At 46.3% G+C, this 20899-nt stretch overlaps 1 protein-coding gene and 1 long non-coding RNA gene across 3 annotated transcripts; both read right to left on the reverse strand.

Annotated features, from left to right (window-relative positions):
• Nucleotides 1-2585: 2585 nt before the first annotated feature.
• On the reverse strand, nt 2586-9644 carry LOC124527721 (leukocyte immunoglobulin-like receptor subfamily A member 6). Of its 2 annotated transcripts, XM_047100892.1 has the most exons (9): nt 9504-9644; nt 9236-9271; nt 6471-6755; nt 5761-6048; nt 3695-3814; nt 3571-3613; nt 3448-3485; nt 3132-3184; nt 2586-3046 (listed from the first exon to the last, which is right to left on the reverse strand). In XM_047100892.1, the coding sequence occupies exons 1-9, from the start codon at nt 9535-9537 to the stop codon at nt 2900-2902; spliced, it is 1044 nt and encodes a 347-aa protein (XP_046956848.1). In that variant the 5' UTR covers nt 9538-9644; the 3' UTR covers nt 2586-2899. The 2 variants fall into 2 exon arrangements, with proteins under 2 accessions (XP_046956848.1, XP_046956849.1); XM_047100893.1 differs by lacking the exon at nt 9236-9271 and having other exon boundaries at nt 9504-9627.
• Nucleotides 9645-12102: 2458 nt separating this feature from the next.
• Nucleotides 12103-19228, reverse strand: LOC124527722 (uncharacterized). Its single transcript, XR_006965952.1, has 5 exons — nt 19116-19228; nt 18839-18874; nt 15721-16053; nt 15057-15338; nt 12103-12155 (listed from the first exon to the last, which is right to left on the reverse strand). It is a non-coding gene; the product is annotated as an uncharacterized LOC124527722 (long non-coding RNA).
• Nucleotides 19229-20899: the final 1671 nt, after the last annotated feature.

Below are 20899 nucleotides of genomic sequence, written 5' to 3' on the forward strand. Positions count from 1 at the left end.
ACTCCAAAGGCAAGATAAACTTAGGTGCACAGGGCACCCGGGTGGCTCAGTCGGTTGAGCATCCAACTTTGGCTCAGGTCATGATCTCATGGTTCATGGGTTCAAGCCCCACGTTGGGCTCTGCGCTGACAGCCCAGAGCCTGGAGGCTGCTTCAGATTCTGTGCTTCCTCTCTCTCTGCCCCTCCCCCACTTGTACTCTGTCTCTCTCTCTCTCTCTCTTAAAAATAAACAAACATTAAAAAAATAAATAAATAAGGGCACCAGGGTGGCTCAATTGGTTAAGTGTCCGACCTCAGCTCAGGTCATGATTTCACAGTTCGTGGGGTCAAGCCCCATGTCAGGCTCTGTGCTGACAGCTTCGAATTCTGTGTCTCCCTGTCTCACTCTGCCCCTCCCCACTCATGATCTGTCTCTTTCTCAAGAATAAACAAAAAAATTTTTTTTATTTTTTAAAAAAAATTTTTAATGTTTATTTTTGAGACAGAGAGAGACAGCATGAACGGGGGAGGGGCAGAGAGAGAGGGAGACACAGAATCTGAAGCCGCTCCAGGCTCTGAGCCATCAACCCAGAGCCCGACATGGGGCTCGAACTCACGGACTGTGAGATCATGACTTGTGGCAAAGTTGGGTGCTTAACCAACTGAGCCACTAGGTGCCCCGATAAACAAACATCTTTTAAAAAAAGATAGAAACTTGGGTGCCCAAATATTTCTTTGTAACCTGACTCACTTTTCAGACACCACCTCCTTTGACCCTCACACAAGACTGAGAAGCAGATACAGCTTTAGTCCTACTCAAATGGGAAAACCTGAGCTTAGAAGAAAACGTATTTTTCTACTTGAAGCGTGGATGCCGGGAGCTGAGTAATCGATCGATCACCTCTGGCTTAGCACATGCACACATGCATCCAGGTAATCGACGTCTTCTGTGATTTTTCTCTGCCCTGTGGTTCTCATTTCGTTTCTCCAGCTTCAAGGAGCAGCTCTGAAATCACAGTCCGTGCGAATTTGTTCGTGTTTGCAGAACTTTATTTTGCGTCTTGCAAATGTTAATGCTGTGGAAGTCATTCATCTTTCCACTGCACACTCGGGGTTTATGGACCACTCATATGTCTACAGCACAGTTACTTGCTTCAACACAGTAATCCCCACAGTGTCCTAATAAGGGACAGACACATTGTATCCAAATATCTCTACTGTGAACAATGCTGAGCTAAATATCATTCTGCAGACGCCCCTATGGACACATGTGAGAATATCTTTAAATTATGTTTACATTTCCAACGGGAAATTGCCCAATCTTTTACTCACGGCCAAATGGCACCTCACACTCACTGTGCCAGTTCCTTCTCCCAGCAATACAAGAAGGTGCCCACACACCCAAAACCTGAGGTGGCCCAGCCTCCTCATCTTTTTTTTTTTTTAATTTTTTTTTCAACGTTTATTTATTTTTGGGACAGAGAGAGACAGAGCATGAACGGGCGAGGGGCAGAGAGAGAGAGAGACACAGAATCGGAAACAGGCTCCAGGCTCTGAGCCATCAGCCCAGAGCCCGACGCGGGGCTCGAACTCCCGGACCGCGAGATCGTGACCTGGCTGAAGTCGGACGCTTAACCGACTGCGCCACCCAGGCGCCCCTAGCCTCCTCATCTTTGCCAGTTTCTTTTCTCTAATGCCTAAAGAGGTTAAGCATCTATCGCCTGCTCACCTGAGCTTGGAGTTTCCCTTCTGTAAATTAAAATTCCAGCTTAAATTAAATTAAATTCCAGCTTAAAGAAGAATGTTTAAATGTATGCACCATCATGCAGCTGGTGGTTGCCAAAGGAGAGTCTGAACCCAGGTGAGCTCATCTATTCCAGAGTCTAAACTCTCACCTGATAGTCCATCCCACCAAGTGTCAACCGTCCCTCCCTCCCCAGCGTCATCCACATTGTTTCCTCCCCTCGGTTAATTCCATCAACGAACACACATGCTCAATCCCCCACTACTTCTCGTACCCCTCACTCCAAACCACCTCTCCGGTTCTCACTACACCTGCTGTTAGCTTTCTACTTTACTTCCTTTTGTCAAAAGTTACTGAAAAAGTTATTGTTCATACCAGCTTCCAGGGCCTCTCCTTCTCATTCATATCTTTTTAAAAACTATGTCCTATTTATTTTAATTGCATAACTGAAAAAGAGAAATTCATCAAAACCAGGTGGAAACCATAAATCCCCCCTCCAAATGCCCTCTACACCATTCCCCTCCCCAGGAGGAACCCACCCATCCTGTGGCCAAATTGGTTGCAACTTGGTTCCCTCACAAAGAAGCTTCCTTATTCAGTTTCAGTACTTTGAAGGCTTCAACTCTCAGCGACACCTAGAACATTGTACCAAAATGCCATTAGGAATGTCCTCTGTGCCCAAACTGACTCTTATTTCTTGACTTCTCCTTGTATTTTATACCAATGAGCGCTCTTTAAACATTCCTAGACATTGTGTCTGCTCAGTGACCCAAAGCATCCTTACACCTGTTCCAGTGGGTCACCCCCTTTGCTTTCCAAGGGTCAGATCATGGGCTTGCCTCACTCAATAAATCATGAGTCCTTGAGACTAAAAACTATATCTTCATAATATGTATATCCCCATCACAGATCCAAGGAAAGAGTTGACTTTTGTAAACATATCTTGAATAGGCAACTGAATGGGTAAATATACAAGGGACCAGGAATCTGTTGAGAGATATTTGATGGGGCCCAGAATTTCTTGACAGTTGACAAGTTGACTCCAGTCTTAAGTCCTTGGGGAGCTCCAAGGTGATGGCTGATGTTGAGGAACATGAGTAGGACACCCCATGGAGCTGACCTTCTTTAAGGAGCACTTGAACACTGGAGTCTACACAGCCAGTCCTGGCTCTAAACTCAGGACAAGTTGAGGGTGGCATACACACAGGGCTGGCCAGAGGAATCCTCATGGGTGTGGGAGAGTAGCATGTCCACGTTCCCCCTAAGGGTTTCCTGGTGTAGCTGAGCATAGGTCACCTCCTGAGAGTCTTCCTCTATGGGGACCTGTCAGCATGGAGGTACAAAGTGAAAAGAGAGCACCTGTGGAAGGTTACTGGGGCGGAGAGTAGGTAGGTAAGGAGAGACTCACCTGCATAGCCATCTGTCTGTCCTTCTCAGGCTGGATGTCCTCTGAGACATCATCTGCAAGGAAAGATGTGGGGGTAAGCCTCCAGAAAGAGCCTTAAAACTACCCAGTCCTATAATATGTATATGTGTGTGTGTGTGTGTGTGTGTGTGTGTGTGTATTTATTTCAGAGACAGTTGACTGAAACAGGGAAGGGCAGTGATGTCATGTCCAGTAAGGTGATGCCCCCACCTTGTCTGCTTCCTCCAAGTTGCCTTCTGTCTTCCCCAAACACATCCTTTCCCCACCCCAGCTGTTCCTCCTTCTCACTCCCCCTTACATTGATTTTCTTCCTGGAAATCCATGACTGGGAAGGAGCTGAGAAAGAAAAGATAGAAGTATTAAGACAAGTCTGAGAAATAAGGCGGAAGGTTTTCTACTGGGGGAGTCCAAATTTTCCTACCTCTTATACTTCACCTGGTTCTCGGTCTCACAATCAATATTCCCTAAGGAGAGTCAGTAATCAGAGTCTTGGTAGGGGATCCACCAAGCCCTCTCAGGTTAACCCTCCCACCATCAGGACATACCATGCTTGACCCGATGCCAACATTGGTAAAAGAGAAAGAGAAGGAAGAGAAGAAGTAAGACAACGATGGCCAAGATCCCAGTCACAATGGGAAGGTGTCCATTTCCAGGAGCAGGTGGATCTAGGAATTAGGAAACAGTAAAGGTCTGTTTTTGAGCTCTTGCTGGATTAATTTATCCATTTAATAAACATTTAACGTTTGCCTTCCCTACTTGAGGCAAGTTATTGAATGTTTGGGAAACCATAGTAAACACGCCCAACAATAGAATCTATGGTCTAGAAGTATTTTTACACATAGAGATAAATTATAGGGCAAAACCATTTATGCCGAATTATATTTTTAAATAAAGGGGTTTCTTTGGGGATAAGCCCTGAAAGATAAGAAACACCTAGATCTCTGAAGTGCAGGGAGAATTGCCTCTAGACAGAGGGAACAGTGTAACATAGCCCAACTCAGAGGTGAGAAAGAGCCCACACACAGAAGGACGGGAAGAGTGGCTCAGAAGAGTCTGGGTTTAGGTCTAAATGTAATAGTGACAAAGGGATTGACAAGCAAAGAGCTATGTATTTTTTAAATACTGCATTTTCTGTGTGACACATGGATTTAAGTAGCCAGGTGGAAAGATAAGGCATCAGGGAATGTGCTGCAGGGTGTGGCTGTGTTTTAACAATGGGGTGGTGGGAGTGGTGGGAGAAAGAAGGAAATGGACCTGAGGAGTTTTCGAGGATAGAAATGATGACAGTTGAGGTTTGGTGATGGAGTATGTGGGCACTGGGAGCAGAAGAGGAGCATCAAATATTCTTGGTGACCTGATCATTGGAGAGGATGAATGGACCTTACTGTGATAGGAAGACCAGTATAAGGAGGAGATTTTGAGATTTACTGATTAAGAGCCTTCCTGAGATGCTTAATAGGAATCTGAGTAGATGTACAATAATCCATGGATATGAAACCCAGAGGAGCATTTTTGATGGGAGTGATAAGTTAGCAGCCATCAGCAGATACTGAACAACTAAAATGTATTATTTTTATTCTACACAGCACCCTGCCTGCAGGCTGGTCATGCACAAACTTCTCCAGTCACCACTACCCCCTTCTCTACTCTATCCCTGCCATTTGTTTCTCAGGTCCCTAACTCCTTGTGTCCATCTGTCCATCCCTAATTCATGCACCCTCCCACAACTAACCTGTAGTTCCCAGAAGGCACCAGGCATGCTTGTCTCACACCTGTGTGTCTATCCCCTCTGCTCCCCATGCTCGGACCTGATCCCCTCCCTTGAAACCCTGAAAAGTGTCAGCCAGCCAGGAAAGTTATGGCTTACAGAACTCCACCCCCATCCACCAAGACAGCTGAGCTGCCCCTGTCTGCAGCGCCCACAGCCTTGTGGGATCTTGATCATAAGCCCATCTCGGACATTCTTCTGTAAATTTTCTGCATCCTCCATTGTGTTGGTGGCTGACGAGACACACTCCTCTGGTCCCAGAATCTTTTTTGGATGATGCAGGGCTTATGAGAATAGTCTTGGATGAAGAAACCAGTATGGCCCTTCCTTTCCCTTTTCTGTCACTATCGCCTAGTGATGATACTCAGTCACCCACTCACCTGCAGATGGAACTGCCTGAGGAAATGATCAAGGAGGGTGTAAAGGATGACCACGTGCCCACACACCCACCACTCACTCTGCTTCTCAAGAACCACCACCCCAGATCACAGAGCACTTTCGTATAGATGGTTAAAGACCTTTCTTCCCAAGGAAAATGTGCCTATATCTATGCCAAGTTGTCCTAATAAATACTAAGTTTCAGGGTCTCTACATTGAATGGAGTGATCTTAGCAGGGGTCCTCTTATACAGTGCACAGGAAACCCGTTTTCCTCATCCCCAGGAGGTGAGAGGCAACTTCTACCAACTCCACTTTGACCTCAGTCTGTACTTTCCGATTGAGTATGTTCTTCTTTCCAGCTTATCTTATTCAGGCAATGTGGGAGAGATTCCCCACCCCAGACATCACAAGGGACATCCTTGAGCAGAGCGCAGAGGGCTAACTGTCCAGCCTCTTTCCTCACCTGTAACCGAAAGCTTAACAGGGTTGCTAGGCAGTGACCAGCTGTGAGGGTAGATTTTAGAAGAACCATAGCATCTATAGATACCCCCATGGGCAAGGGTCACAGGAGAGATCAGGAAGGTGTTATGGTCCTGACGTAAAAAATCCTGAGGAGAGACATTCCTTCCATCTTTAGTCAAATTAAAGATTTCATAGTACGGAGTTGTTTCACAAAGGAGTGTCACGTTCTCTCCTGAGGTCACATTGGGGTCTGGAAGAGCAGTCAGGGAGGGTGTGTCCTTGTATACGCCTGGAAGAGAAGAGAGCCTCTTAACATTATCAGGGAACCACACACAACACCACCATTCTCTTGTTGGAACCTAAAAGAAAGAAGGGAGAAGGTAGGTTGAAATTCAACAATTGTTCCTCTACAGGGATTATGAGGACAAGAAAAACACTTTTCCATTTTCCCACAACCAGAAACCAGGCAGTGGCCATATATATGGAGGGGGAGCTTAGTATCTGTCCCCATGATGACAGTCCCCTGGGGACTCCAGCCACCTTCCTGAAGAGATATGGGACCACAGTCAGAACATAGAGATTTAGACCCAGATGGATAAGGTGGGAGGGCAGAGACAGAGGGCAGGGGTCCTATGATAGGGACACGTCGGGTCTAGGGTGGTGGGCAGCAGAGATAGGAGCTAAGGATGTGCCCTTGGGGGTGTCTCTTACCTGTCACCACCAGATCCAATGGGTCACTGCGTCCTGACCAGGCTCCTTGCTTCCAGTATATACAGTAGTAAATTCCTGCATTGATGTATGTCACAGACTGGATGAAAAACGTGGAAACTCCCTGGGATCCATCTGAGGTTCTGTCGTACTGTGAGATGAAACTTCCTATTCTAAGTAGCTGCCATCTGACTACTCCTGGAGGTCCCCTGCAGCGGATGGTCACAGAACTGCCCTGGGGAATCACAGCCCCAGGCAGTGCCCAGATGGAGGGCTGGGGTAATAATCCTGGAAGACAAACGGGACACGAACCCCAAACATGCTGATGTCAGGAAACACCTTTTCTCCATCCCCAGGAGGCGAGAGACAAGTTCTATCAACTCCAGTTTGACCTCAGTCTGTACTTTCTAATTGATTTAAGTTCTTCTTTCTGGCTTATCTCTTAACTCAAGCAAAAGGTCTGGTGGGCAAAGCATCCCATGAAGGAAACAAAAACTATCTCCTCAAGCAATAAAGACCCTGTATGACTGACCCCAAGGCAGTGATCAACCTGGCCTTTACTGCCCAGCTGCGTGGCCCCACCAACCTCTGCCCCCACTTTCCTTATATAAACCTGGAAGTTTCTCAGTGCCCTGCAGACAGTCTGTGACATGTTAGTCTACTGTCTTCTCAGGGTTGGCCTCCCTGAGATAAATCCCTGTCCACCACTGCTTATGTCTCTGCCTTTGGAGTCTGTCAGTGGTGAGTGGCTGAACCTGGTCTTTTAGGGACCCCCGGAGCCAATATTTGAAATCCTTGCCTGATGAAGGTGATTTGTCTCCCAGGACCCCACACTCTTGATTTCTGTCCTGCACACACTTCTCAGTCTGGTTCGCTGTTTCTCATCATCTCCAAGCCACTAAACTTTGGGATGCCTCTGGGCTTGGTCCTTCAATCTGTTTTTCCTTTCTGTATGTACTCACTCCTGGGTTGTCCCAACATGGCTTTCTGTCATCGGTCTATACATAGACATCTATATATCCATAGATACTCGTGTAGTATTCCTGTGTGTCTCACATACACAATATAACCACTCACCAGAACTCTAGACTGATTTATCCAACTGTGAACTTCTCATGTACACTGGGAATTTTCAACTAGTTGTATACAAATTAGAGTTCCTGATATATCCCCCAAAGATCCAATCCAACTTAGTCTTCCCCATCAATTTAAGAATAACTGGCATTCCTTGGCATCATTGCTGACTGGTTTCTCGCCACTGCTCGTGTCCTATTTGGAAATGAACGCTGTGGGTCTATGTTCTTACCACCTGCTGTTACCACCCCCGGGGTTGAGAAACCATTATCTCTCATCAGATCACTGCATTTACTTTGTCCCCTTCTTCTACAAAACTCCCCAACTGCCCCCCATGCCTTCGTGCAAACACCAAAGACTGTGATCCTGTTTAATAAGTCCCATTAACTCAGTTCTCCACTCACAGCCCCAGTAGCCCCATCTCGTTCTGAGTAACCTCTTGCCCTGCTCTACCAAGCTCTTGGCTCCCTGATCTCACCGCCCGACACACACACACACACACACACACACACACACACACACACACAATATTCTCACTTGCTGCCCATCCTCCAGACCCACTGGCCTGCATCTAGATGACCAGCCTAGTTAGTTCCACATCAGCACAACCACATCAGCATTTGTTTCCTGCATGTAAGGGTGTTCTCCCTGATAGCTTCTGCCTCCCTTCCCCGCTCCAGACTTTACTGTAGTGTCCACATGGGAATGCCTTCCTCCAATGCACCCCTCCCCAAACACACACTTTCTGGGCCCCCCTTCATTCTTCATGTTTCTCTTTAGCATTAAACACCTCACATGTTATAGATCTTGGTTATCTATTTTATTAACATTATTTCCCTTCAATTGGAGGGCAAAGACATTTTTGGGCATTCAAAGCCCTTTCCTCTGACACAAAGTACAATGTGGAGGTCACACCAAAGGCTCAGTATATCTGCAATATGAAGGAATTAACTTACCTCTTGGAGGAGTTCTAAGATTAAAATAAGATAATGTATGCAAAAGCTGAGAACAACACTCAGCAGGGGCAAAACCCCAATAAATTTTATGTGGCCATTGTTAATTTTACACAATGGTACCTCATCTGAGGCTGTTTTCTGAACTTGGCATGCCTTGTATCTTAACTGGTGCCACGCTCTGTCGTTATTTCATGTTACAAAGGAGGAGGAACTCAGGGCTCAAGTACAGGAAATTACTTGCAAAAAGTCACAGGACTACCGAACGTTGCGGTCTTCGTTCTGCTTCAGGTCTGTCTTCTGAGCAAGGGTGCCATCCTTGTGAGCTGACCCCTCCTTAGGGAAGGGACCTGGAAGCAGCTGAGGGGTTGCCCAATGGAAAAGGACACCCAACACACCCAGTAGGCGACAGCCTCAGATCCACTGGGGACGTGAGGCAAGCTCCCCAGCTCTCTGCGTCTGCCTTCTAAGTGCCAGCCTTGGCTGTGTTTCCTCTCAGTGTTATTAAAGGACCTGGAGGTCCCCTTCTTGACTCACCCGTGCTGATAGGGAAGAGCCAGGCATCCGGCAGCTTTCTGGAGAAGGAAAAAGACTTTCCACCAAAAATGGGTGTGATGATGCGAATTTAAAAATTAGAACTGAAGAGGGTTAGTGAGGGGATGACACAGGTTGAAAGTTGGGACTCAACCAAAGCTGCCTAAGCTCAGCCCATGTCAGAACTGCTTAGGAGGAAACACTCACCATTTTTTGCCCAAATCCTTTGTTCCAGACAAAACACTGAAACAGAGAGAGACCTGGTGAGAGAGGTCTACCCTAGAAACCAGTGATCCCCAAACACCTGATACTGGACACCAGACCTGCGTTCAATAGGAGAATGGTGACCCTACAGGTGATCTTTCTATAACCAACTGGCCCAGGACCTCCCAGAGAAGAATCCCATGGAAGGGACCTCAGTGTCTGCATTCTCTTCCCCTGCCACCTCCCGCACAACCCCCTTTGCAACACTCACCAAGTCCCAGCAGAAAAGTGAACCCCAGGGACATAGCACTGGACCCACAGTGTTCTCAGCAGGACACACCCACGGGTCGAACAGCCTGGGGCTTTGAGCCTTCACAGAGCATGATGTGCACCTGCTAAACACAAAGAGCAACTCTGCTTTTGCAAGACATGGCTCTGCCTTTTGACCCTGCACCGGAACACTGGACTCAGGCAGGAGCTGCTCTGTGGGTTTCCTGCTGTAATCTCAACAACCGCAAAGACGTTGGAGATGTGCGTAATGCTCCTAACAGTGACCCATATTTCGGCTACAGGACGTTGAAGAAGGTTTAACAAAAAAACAGAAGTGAGATGCAGTGAAAGAAGACTGAATCTAATATGTGGAAATCAGTGAAACTGTTATGGATGGAGCCACAGACCTAAATCAGTCTTGAAAATTTGGTGGAGGGTAATGTAGAGCCAGGGAGTATGTCTGGGAGACTTGTGGACGTGGCTTCTCTGTAGTGATCGTGTGTGTGAAAAGTCATGGAGTCAACTAAGTCATGGAGAAAATTTTCCCTGAATTACTGCACCTAAGAATGAAATCTCTGAGGGGGCAATCATCCCAGTTCACTTGAAAGGACTATTTTAATTTGCTTGGAATGGTCAATGACCTTCTTCTAATCTGAGAAATATGTAAATTCTTAGGCATTTGATATCTTATACAGCCTTTTTTATATATTTTTTAATATTTATTTATTTTAAGAGAGAGAGAGCACAAGCAGGGGAGGGGAAGAAAGACAGGAAGACACAGAATCCAAAGCAGGCTCCAGGCTCTGTGCTGCCAGCACAGAGCCCGACGCGGGGTTCGAACTCACAAACCGCGAGATCACGACCTGAGCTTAGTCATGATCAGACGCTTAACTGACTGGGCCACCCAGGCGTCCCGGCCTTTTTTTATATAAAAGGGAAAGTATATGTCTTTACTTCTCTTAAGATGTTTTTAATAGCAAGATGATTTCGTATAATAATCTGGTTTGGGGCACCTGGATGGCTCAGTTGGTTGAGCTTCTGACTCTCGATTTCAGCTCAGGTCATGATCCCAGGATTGTGGGATTGAGTCCCACATCAGGCTCTGTGCTAGGCATGGAACCTGCTTGGAACTCTCCCTCTCCCTCTCCCTCTTTCTCCCTCTCCCTCTGCCTCTCTCCCCTGCTCACACACACTGTCTCTCTACAGTTTATTTTTGTGTCTGTAATTCAAAATGTGTGAATGATTGGGGTACCTGGGTGGCTCAGTTGGTTAAGCCTCTGATTTCCGCTCAGGTCATGATCTCATGGTTCTTGGGTTCAAGCCCCATGGCGGGCTCTGTGCTGACAGCTCAGAGCCTGGAGCCTGCTTCCGATTCTGTGTCTCCCTCTCTCGCTCCCCCTCCCCTGCTCACGCTCTGTCTCTCTCTCTCTCTCAAAAATAAATAAACATTTAATTAAATAAAACTTAAATTAAATTGAAATAAAATTAATTAATTTAAATAAAACTTTTAAAAAAGTTTAAGATTCCTACTACAACCTCATGAAGTGCATGATCACAACTAGTCTTGCCTTTCAACAAAGAAATAGAGGTTAAAATTTACAAAACAACTCTTTCAGGCATTGGGTAACATGCAGTGTTGGATGATGATGCCCAAAAGACGGAAACAAACCAGATTGGCCATATAATTGCTCACGTTCTTTGCTTATACTTGATCTTAGCCAAAAGCCCGAGAAGCAATGTCGTTCTGTGCTTATAAGTGTAGGCTACAGTGATATCCCTGAGTCATAAAGCTGCTGCCACAATGGAGTGTAATCAAGTGGACTGAGGGAAGCATGACCCAGCCCTGGGAGGCAGAGCACATGTGAAGGTCAATGTGGATATTATGGACGGTGGTGAGATGGTAGCCTTTATTCTGGGGACGTTACCGTGGCATGTGGCCTTATTGAAGAAAATGCCCAGGCAGTGTGATGAATCAAGACTGCAAAGGGGAGGGCCAATGACCTTGTATCATTTCCTTTGCCCTTGTGGGTAAGATATCCAGAAATCACTAGTAAATCAACTATTGTTAGAGAAACACAGGCTAGATCTAAGATTGGTGTCATCATCTGACAAGGAGAGGTAGGGCTGAAGGAAGGGGTGTGGTACCTACCCCAGGTTGATGGGGTAAGAGGAGTGTGGTCATGAAAAGGAGGGATGCCAGTGGATGTTGAGGGATCGGGAGCTGAGGAGGGACAACAGGCCTATGGAGAAACATCTGCAAAGAAAAAGGATTCAGGAATGACACTGAGGCAGAAGTCAGATGTCACATCGAGCCGTAGAAAGAGAAAGAAAGAGAATATGATCTGGGATTTGGGAAGTCTCTCCTTCTGGCACAATTGCTGGGACTCTACACCATTCCGTGGCATGCAGAGTTCATGGAGCCCAAGTCCTTTGAGAATCTCTAGATTCCCTCATTCTGATGAGGTGCTATGAAGAGTTACTGCTCAGCCTGGGGGCTCCCTAACTGCACCTTGCAGACCTTCTCTGCTCTTCCGGGCTCCCAGCAGTAGAAGCCCCATAACTAAGAGGAGCAGGCCACCAAGGCTAAACTGGATGATGTTCTGTGTTGTATAATCTGGGATGTTCTCTTTTCCGTAATCTCGGGGTAACGATTCTGTGGGAAAAAGAAAGAATTTAATACGGGACCAACAGCATATCCCCTCAACCCCAACAATACAAAGATCACACATAAACCACACATCATCCAAATTCAAATAGGCTCAGTCAGACCCCTCTTATGACCTGAAAGTCTCTTTTTTCACTCTGATCAAATGTGAGGCTGCAGGTGGTTCCCTGAACAAGAGTGTCTGGGTCAAGGCATAAATAGTAAAACTCAAACCACAATCTGTCTTCTCCCCAAGTCAAGAGTGCTGACGTGGGGTGGTGGTCACACAGAGGATGTAAAACGTAGTACAGAATTTGTTCAGGATCCTAACAAAGACATGGCACCTGCCTGCTGACCCTGACCTCAGTGCCATGATGAGGGGCATGGCCAAGAGAAGGGGAAGCAAAGGGAAAGGTGGGGTCATCAGAGCCTGAGACGTTCTCCACTTCCCTGCTATGAGCTCAACTTCTGGTCACATGACCCTGGGAAGCCCATGAAAGCCTCAGAATGGTAGAGAGGTACAAAGAGTTGCTAAACAGATTACCGTCCATAAACGTCTAGTATCACAGGGCTATGAGCAGCTGTCTGTGTTCTCTCAGAAGTGGTAGGAACATGTGGCTCAAGGTCACATGGTTTAGGAGACACTCAACCAGGGACAGCATAGAAGGGGAGCCTGGCCACCTAACTGGTAGAGAGAAATTCATCAAACTTCAGCTCCAACCACAATAATGCCACATTCAATCTGAGACCAGAGACACCCCTCCCCCCCCCGGCCCAGTGAAAAGGGGAGAGGTGATTACAGTGTCCCAGGGAGGAAGGATATTGAGGCTAACGTGGCATAGGATGGAATTGTTCTGCATGTCCCAGTCCCGCAGGGTACAAGGGGTTTGGAAACTGAAGGTCCACCTTCCAACCCCATTTGTTAAAGATTTGTTTCTACCTCTACTCTCAGTATACTTTCCATATAGCCAGAGGTGGTTTGAAAATGCGATGAGATTCTACTCTCCATTGGGCATCAGGGAAAGAACTTGAAAGCTGGAGACTTTGGGGTTGCATTCTGAGAGGTGGAAAGGGGAGAAAGACTGGCAAAAAGAACATTCTAGACTAAGGGCAAAAGCAGAGGGAGTATAGCTGGAAAGAAGCGGGTGAAGTGGAAATTGAAGCAGGGGTCAGAACAAACTGGAACTGGGGTCTGTAGAAATAGCTGAATTGTTCACTCAAAGTGCCAAAAAATAAAAAAAGGTTTTGAAGCACTTGCATAGGCTCATGGTGCAATGGAATGGGTTTTGAAAGGATGGCTTCAAGTGCGGTGAAGAGGGAGCACGGCATCGGGCAGTGGTGGAAGATGAAGACACGTGGGGGGATGTAACTGGAACCCAGTGATATATGAAGGTACCTGAGAACACCTGAGGGTGTGGAGAAAAATCTGCAAACTCATCATCACCTTCCAAAGTAGAAACAACAGAAAGTGTTCACCCATTCGGTGTGGATTTTATGGGAAAGAAAGGGGAATCGAGATTGGCACAAAAATACTCCATTGGAAAGAAAGGGAAGACGGGGATGTCGCTGCTGGAGAAGTGGTCTGAGGGCAGGGTTTTTAGTCACAGGTTTCAAGAGCGCTTTGTAGAAATGGAATTTTTGATATCGTTTGCTGCGATTCAACCAACATGGAAGACTGCTGACATGAGACGCACCGTTGTTTTACAAGGAGGTGAAAAGAACGGAGTCAGCCAGTCAGACTATAGTCACGTCCTAACTTTAGAGGCGACAGATGCGGAAGACATGCATTTCAGGATATAAATGTGAAACTATATGCTCCCTATATTACGTATATTATATATGCTAAATACAAAATATAATATATAACTGTATATTACTATATATCACTATATATCGTATAATATATTACTATATAACGTATAATATATATGCTAAATACAAAATATGATAATATATAATTTTGTGAGTTATATTTTTATATATACTTTGTGTTGGACATAATCTAGCACACGTGTGTGTGTGTGTGTGTGTGTGTGTTTAAATAAAGTCACATGCTATTCAGGAATTCAGAGGGGCTTTCTGGGCTTCATAAATATATTGAACATTCATCAGCAGATGCTGGAAGTCTTGCACATTTAACTTTCCGTATTCCCGGCGTCCTTGCCAGTCTTCTGAGTGTACTCACCAATTTGAGTCGGTGCTCCGCTGTGTCCCCTCCTCATCCCAGCCTCAGCCTGCTGCCTCCTCTCATATTCCCCCCCGACTCTGATCACCTTGATTTCTTATATATAGTTCCATTTGCTTACCAACGTGCAACACACCTGTTCATCTTCCAAGATTCCACTCCAATGGAATACTTGGCTTAGCGTACTGAGCCCCCCACAGAAAAATGGGCTCGGCACCCCTGCCTGTTCACGTGAAGTCTTGAACATAACCCATCACATAGACACTGCTTTCTTGTTTTCTGTGGCCCTCCCCTACTGGACTCAGTTTACTAGAGGTCATTTTCACAACCCAGCATCATCAGCTTGCAGTCGGACAGACAGAAAGCTTGACACAAAGAGTCTTGACATTATGACCTCCCCTGACTTCTGTGTCACGACCTCTGGAGGTACCAACATCTGGGAAGGGTTTGAGGAGGGTTATGAAAAGCGCCCAATCTCTTTGTGCTCAGTGTTCCCGGGATATCCCCTAGCACCTATAGCGACTTTGCATGAATTGAGAAAAGGCACATGTGCCCTGAGACCGCTTTCTCAGCATGACCCAGAGATTCCCACAGTGACCCTGATGTGGATGTTCTGCAACACCAGAAACACCTCACACAGCTGGCCTTGGAGCTCCCTCCCCAGTCACCTCGTGGGACATCCCAGCACACAGACATGGAAGTGACCGGTCTAGGACATTCCTCACCTGTGACTAAAAGCTCAAGGGGATCGCTGGGCAGTGACCACCGGGACTGATTGTTGCTAAAAGAACCATAGCACCTGTAGGTCCCCTGATGGGCTGAGGTCACAGGGGAGACGAGGAATGTGTTGTGATCTTAATATAAATAGTCCTGGGGACAGACAGCGGTTCCATTCTTGCAGAGAAAGGTGTCATAGTTATGTACATGACAAAGAAGGGTCACAGTCTCTCCGGAGGTCACATTGGCGCCTGGATGAGCAGTCAGGGAGGGTGCTTTCGTGTACACTCCTGGAACATAGTAGAGCTAGTTATTAGAGGGAAGCCATACCCAAAGCCATCATTCTCTTGGTCTGACCTGAGACAAGGAAGGACAAAGTCAAGGGGAAATTCACCCCTTGCCAGGACAAAACACCCGCTTTTCTTACTTTCCCATGACCCAAGACCAGAGAGTGGTCATATAGGGAAAGATGAGTGTCTGTCCCCATGATGTGCAGTCCCTTGGGGGCTCCAGCCGTCTCCCTGAAGGGGTTTGGGATCATATCAGAACACAGACCAGAACCAGATGGATAAAGTGGGAGGGCAGGGGTCTGTGATAGGGGCAAAGCTGGTCCAGTGTCATGGGCAGCCCAGACCAAGGCTGGGGGACAGTGTCCTTTGGGGTGTCCCTTACCTGTCACCACAAGGTCCAGTGTGTCTCTGACTTCTGACCAGACTCCTTGCTTCCCGTGCACACAGCAGTATACCCCTGCATTGACGTAGGTCACATTCTGGATTAAGAACTCAACCACCTGCAGAGCACTGTGTGGTACTCTGTCATACCACAGAGCAGAGGGTCTTTGTCTCTGCAGATGGGAGATAACTGCACCTGCAGAATATGCTCACGGAACTGCCCCAGGGGATCACAGCACTGGGCACTACCCAGATGTCAGGCTGGGAAGTGGTCACTGCAGGAGAAACAGTCTGAGATGACAAGAAACCCAGCATCCCGCTTCCTTAAGAGGCCCTGGAGCAAAACACCATGTGGGTGTGGGTTAGAGTCCAGCACGTGAGTCCCAGATGTGCCCCCACCTCAACCCCGCATCTCTAGATGAAAAGAGAGGTTCAGTCTCTTCATCTGTAAGAAGGAGCTCATTTCTATATTTACATAAAATCATTAACATGTCACAACAGACATCAGCCTGCTTAAAAATGACCTCCACAGGACGCCTGGGTGGCTTAGTCAGTTAAGCGTCCGACTCTTGACTTCAGCCCAGGTCATGATCTCACGGTTCATGAGTTTGAGCCTCACATCGGGCTCTGCGCTGACAGCACAAAGCCGGACTGGGATTCTCCATCTCTCCCTCTGTCTCTCTGCCTCTCGCCAGCTTGCACTGGCTCTCTCTCTCTCTCTCTTAAAATAAATAAAAACTTTTAAGAAATGACCTTCGCTTGACTTCTAGCCGCTCATGGTCTTGGTTTTCCTATGGTTTCCTTGAATGTTCCTTCAACCTCAAACTCCTAAAATTATGCATGGAAACCTCTGGGCTCAGTGCTCCAACCTAGGTCTCATTTCTCTATATACTCGCCCTGTGTAGTCACCGTGAATAAAAAGCACACACATACACATGCCCCTCACTTAAAGTCTAGACTAGTTCACCCAGAGCTGTGAGCTGCTCACCTGGGTGAGTCATCTCCTGTGGGACATTCCCCTCCTTAGGGCCAAAATAGAGCTCCTGAAATATTCTGGATCCAATCTCATTCTCCACCAACAATTTAAGAGCAACTTATTCCTTAGTGTTATTACTGAGTGGTTTCCTCTCCACCACCCACATTCAACCTGAAAATCAACCCTGAGGGTCTCTTCCTCATCACTTTCACTGCTATCCTTGTTCCCCTTACTGCCCTTTAGTAATATTTCTCCTTAGCATTTTTTTAATTGTTAATATTTATTTATTTTTGAGAGAGAGACAGAGTGTGAGTAGGGGAGGGGCAGAGAGAGAGGGAGACACAGAATCCAAAGCAGGCTCCAGGCTCAGAGCTGTCAGCACAGAGCCCGACATGGGGGGCTCAAACTCACAAACTGTGAGATCATGACCTGAGCCAAAGTCAGATGTTTAACCAATGAGCCACCCAGGCGCCCCCCTCTTGAGCATTAAAAACCTTCTAACATAGCACATGTTCCAAGTTCTCTATTATGTTAATTTTATCTTTCCTCCCATTAAAGGGCAGGGATCTCTTTGCCTGTCATGTCCCCATGTAAGGGGGTTATTCAAAGCCATGTCCCCAGTAAGGGGAACAATGCTGAGGTTACAGCAGGAATTCAATATATCCAGAATATGAAGGCATCAGTTTAGCTCATCGAGAAGCAGTAAGCATGAAAGGAGACTATATGTGCAATTGGCCAAGACTAGTCCTTGGCACATGAGAAAATCTCAATAAATGTTATCCAGCAACTGATAACTTTATATGATATCAAATCTGAGCAAAGTGATGTTCCCTGAGCTTTACAGGTGTGTGGTGTCTTCATGGATGCAACAGCCTATTGCTATCCCCATTTTGGAAAGAAGGAACTTGGCATTCAGGGGTAGGAAACTGCTTGCACAAGTTCTCAGACTCGGCACATGTTGAGGTCTGGATTTTCTCTACTGTCTCTTTGCTGAGCAAGAGTGCTTTCTCCCGTGAGCTGGCCTCTCGGTAAATCAGGAAGCTGGAAGCAACCAAGGCAATGGCAAATGGAAAGTGCCCGGCACAGGCAGAGAGAATTGATCCCTTATCTACGAGGAGACATGGGCCTGTGCTCTGTGTCTGTTTTCAGTGTCACTCTCAGCTATGTTTCCCTTCAATATTATTATCAGTGACCCTGGCAGATTCTTTCCTTTTTTTTAATTTTTTTTTTTTGAGAGAGAAAGAGAGAAGGTGCACATGAGCAGAGGAGAGGGGCAGAGATAGAGGGGGAGAAAGAATCCCGAGCAGGTTCCACACTCAGCATGGATTCCAGTGCAGGGCTCCGTCTCACGAGCCGTAAGATCATGACCAGAGCAGGTATCGAGGGTCGGTTCTATACACACAATGGAATATATTCAGCCTTGAAAAGGAAGGGCCTTCTGGCATGTGCTACAACACAGATGAACCCTGAGGACAATATCCCATGAAATAAGCCAGACACAAAAAGACACACACTGTCTAACTGCACTTGTATGAGGTATATAGAGAAGTCAAATTCATAGCATCAGAAAATAGAGTGGTGGTTGCTGGAAGCTGGGAGAGAAGAACTGGGGAGTTGCTGGTTAACAGGTATAGAGTGTCTGTTTTGCAAGATGAAAAGTTCTGGAGGTTGGTTGCACAACAATGTGAATATACTTATCACTACTGAAACATGCTTAACATCAGCTAAGGTGGTAAACTTATGTTAACTGTATTTTACCATATTTTATTTATTTTCTAACATTTATTTATTTTTTGAGAGACAGAGTTGGACAGAGTGCGAGCAGGGGAGGGACAGAGAGAGAAGGAGACACAGAATCCGAAGCAGGCTCCAGGCTCTGAGCTGTCAGCACAGAGCCCGACGCGGGGCTCAAACCAACCAACCGTGAGATCATGACCTGAGCCAGTCGGACGCTCAACAGACTGAGCCATCCAGGCACCCCAATTTTACCACAATTTTTAAACATAAATAAACAAAATGAAGACTGTGGGTGAGGGATGGTGTGGGTCAAGGGTTGGAACTAGTTCAAGGCTCCTGAGACTTATCCCACAGTGCACTCAGTCAGACTCAACGTGACTAGGTGGAAAAGGGAAGAAACACTCACCATTTTGTGCCCAAATCCTTTGGTCCAGACAACACACTGAAATAGAGATATGCCTGGTAAGCGATGTCTACCCTATAACTCAGTGATTTCCAAACACCTGAGATCAGGGCATTGCCTGGATGCAAGTTGAGTAAAAGTGACCAGATGGGTGATTCCTCAGTAGTTAAATGGCCCTAGGACCTCACAGAGGAAGAGTCCCATGAGAGGAACCCAAGACATGAACCTGAGTATATTCTCTTCCCCTTCTAACCTCACCAACTCTCCCTGCCGTACTCACCAAGTACAAGAAGGAAAATTATCCCCAGGGGCATGGTAGTGTCTCAGTCCACACCTCCCAGATGTGTCACGGCAAACTGGGCAGACAGTCGTCACAAGAAGACAGACCCACTCATGACACTCATGAGTGCTCTGGAGCTCAGAAGCCCTTGTCGCAGGGCAACAGCATCAGCTACTACACAGGAAGGGAAACCACCGGTTCTGCAAAGTCAGGCTCTGTCCGCTCTCCTCCGCCATAACTGGGTCCAGGCCACATGTCAGTCTGTGGCTTTCCTACGGGAAACTTCAATTCAGACAGTGACTCAGGAGATGGGGTTAGTAGTAGCCGTGATGGTCTGCGTGTGTACCACAGGAGAGTTGAGGGAGGCTTTGACAGAAAGAAAGTCAGAAAAAAAATGAATCAAATATGTATAATCCACTGAGACAATCAACAACCTGGGTGGTGCTGCAGGTGAAGATGACACTTGAAGGGCATCCGGCTGCTTCAGTCGGTGGAATGTGCAATCCTTGATCTCGGGGTTGTGGGTTCGAGCCCCGTGTTGGGTGCAGAGATTATTTAAAAACAAAATCAAAAAAAAAAAAAAAAAGATCACACTTGATGGTTCAGTAGACCCAGGGAAGATACCTGGAAGAACAATTCTTTTTTTTTTAATATGGAAATTATTGTCAAATTGGTTTCCATACAATAGCCAGTGCTCCTCCCAACAGGTGCCCTCCTCAATGCCCATCACCAACTTTCCCCTCCCTCCCACTCCCCCTCAGTTTATTCTCAGTTTTTAAGAGTCTCTTTTTTTTTTATTTTTTTTAAGATTGTATTTTATTGTTTTTAATGTTTACTTATTTTTTTATTTTTTTAAATATGAAATTTATTGTCAAATTGGTTTCCATACAACACCCAGTGCTCATCCCAACGGGTGCCCTCCTCAATGCCCATCACCCACCCTCCCCTCACTCCCACCTCCATCAACCCTCAGTTTGTTCTCAGTTTTTAAGAGTCTCTTATGGTTTGGCTCTCTCCCACTCTAACCTCTTTTTTTTCCCTTCCCCTTCCCCATGGTCTTCTGTTAAGTCTCTGAGGATCCACATAAGAGTGAAAACATATGGTATCTGTCTTTCTCTGCCTGACTTATTTCACTTAGCATAATACCCTCCAGTTCCATCCATGTTGCCACAAAAGGCCAGATTTCATTCTTTCTCCTGCCAAGTAGGATTCCATTGTATATATAAACCACAGTTTCTTTTATCCATTCATCAGTTGATGGACATTTAGGCTCTTTCCATAATTTGGCTATTGTTGAGAGTGCTGCTATCAACATTGGGGTACAAGTGCCCCTATGCATCAGCACTCCTGTATCCCCTGGGTAAATTCCTAGCAGTGCTACTGCTGGGTCATAGGGTAGGTCTATTTTTAATTTTTTAAGGAACCTCCACACTGTTTTCCAGAGCAGCTGCACCAGTTTGCATTCCCACCAACAGTCCAAGAGGGTTCCCGTTTCTCCACATCCTCTCCAGCATCTATAGTCTCCTGTTTTGTTCATTTTAGCCACTCTGACTGGTGGCTGAGGTGATATCTCAGTGTGGTTTTGATTTGTATTTCCCTGATGAGGAGCGACGTTGAGCATCTTTTCATGTGCCTGTTGGCCATCCGGGTGTCTTCTTTAGAGAAGTAAGACCAATTCTTTTGTAAAATACGTACGCTCTATAATAATAGCAGACATGGAAAGACTCAACATAAATGGAGAAAGAAAAATTTCCCAGAATTATTGAATTCCAAAACTTATGTCC

The sequence above is a fragment of the Lynx rufus genome, unplaced genomic scaffold, assembly GCF_022079265.1.
Source record: "Lynx rufus isolate CCGP_SWC_20201006 ecotype Redwood Valley unplaced genomic scaffold, mLynRuf1.p SCAF_54, whole genome shotgun sequence".
Lineage (NCBI taxonomy): Eukaryota > Metazoa > Chordata > Mammalia > Carnivora > Felidae > Lynx > Lynx rufus.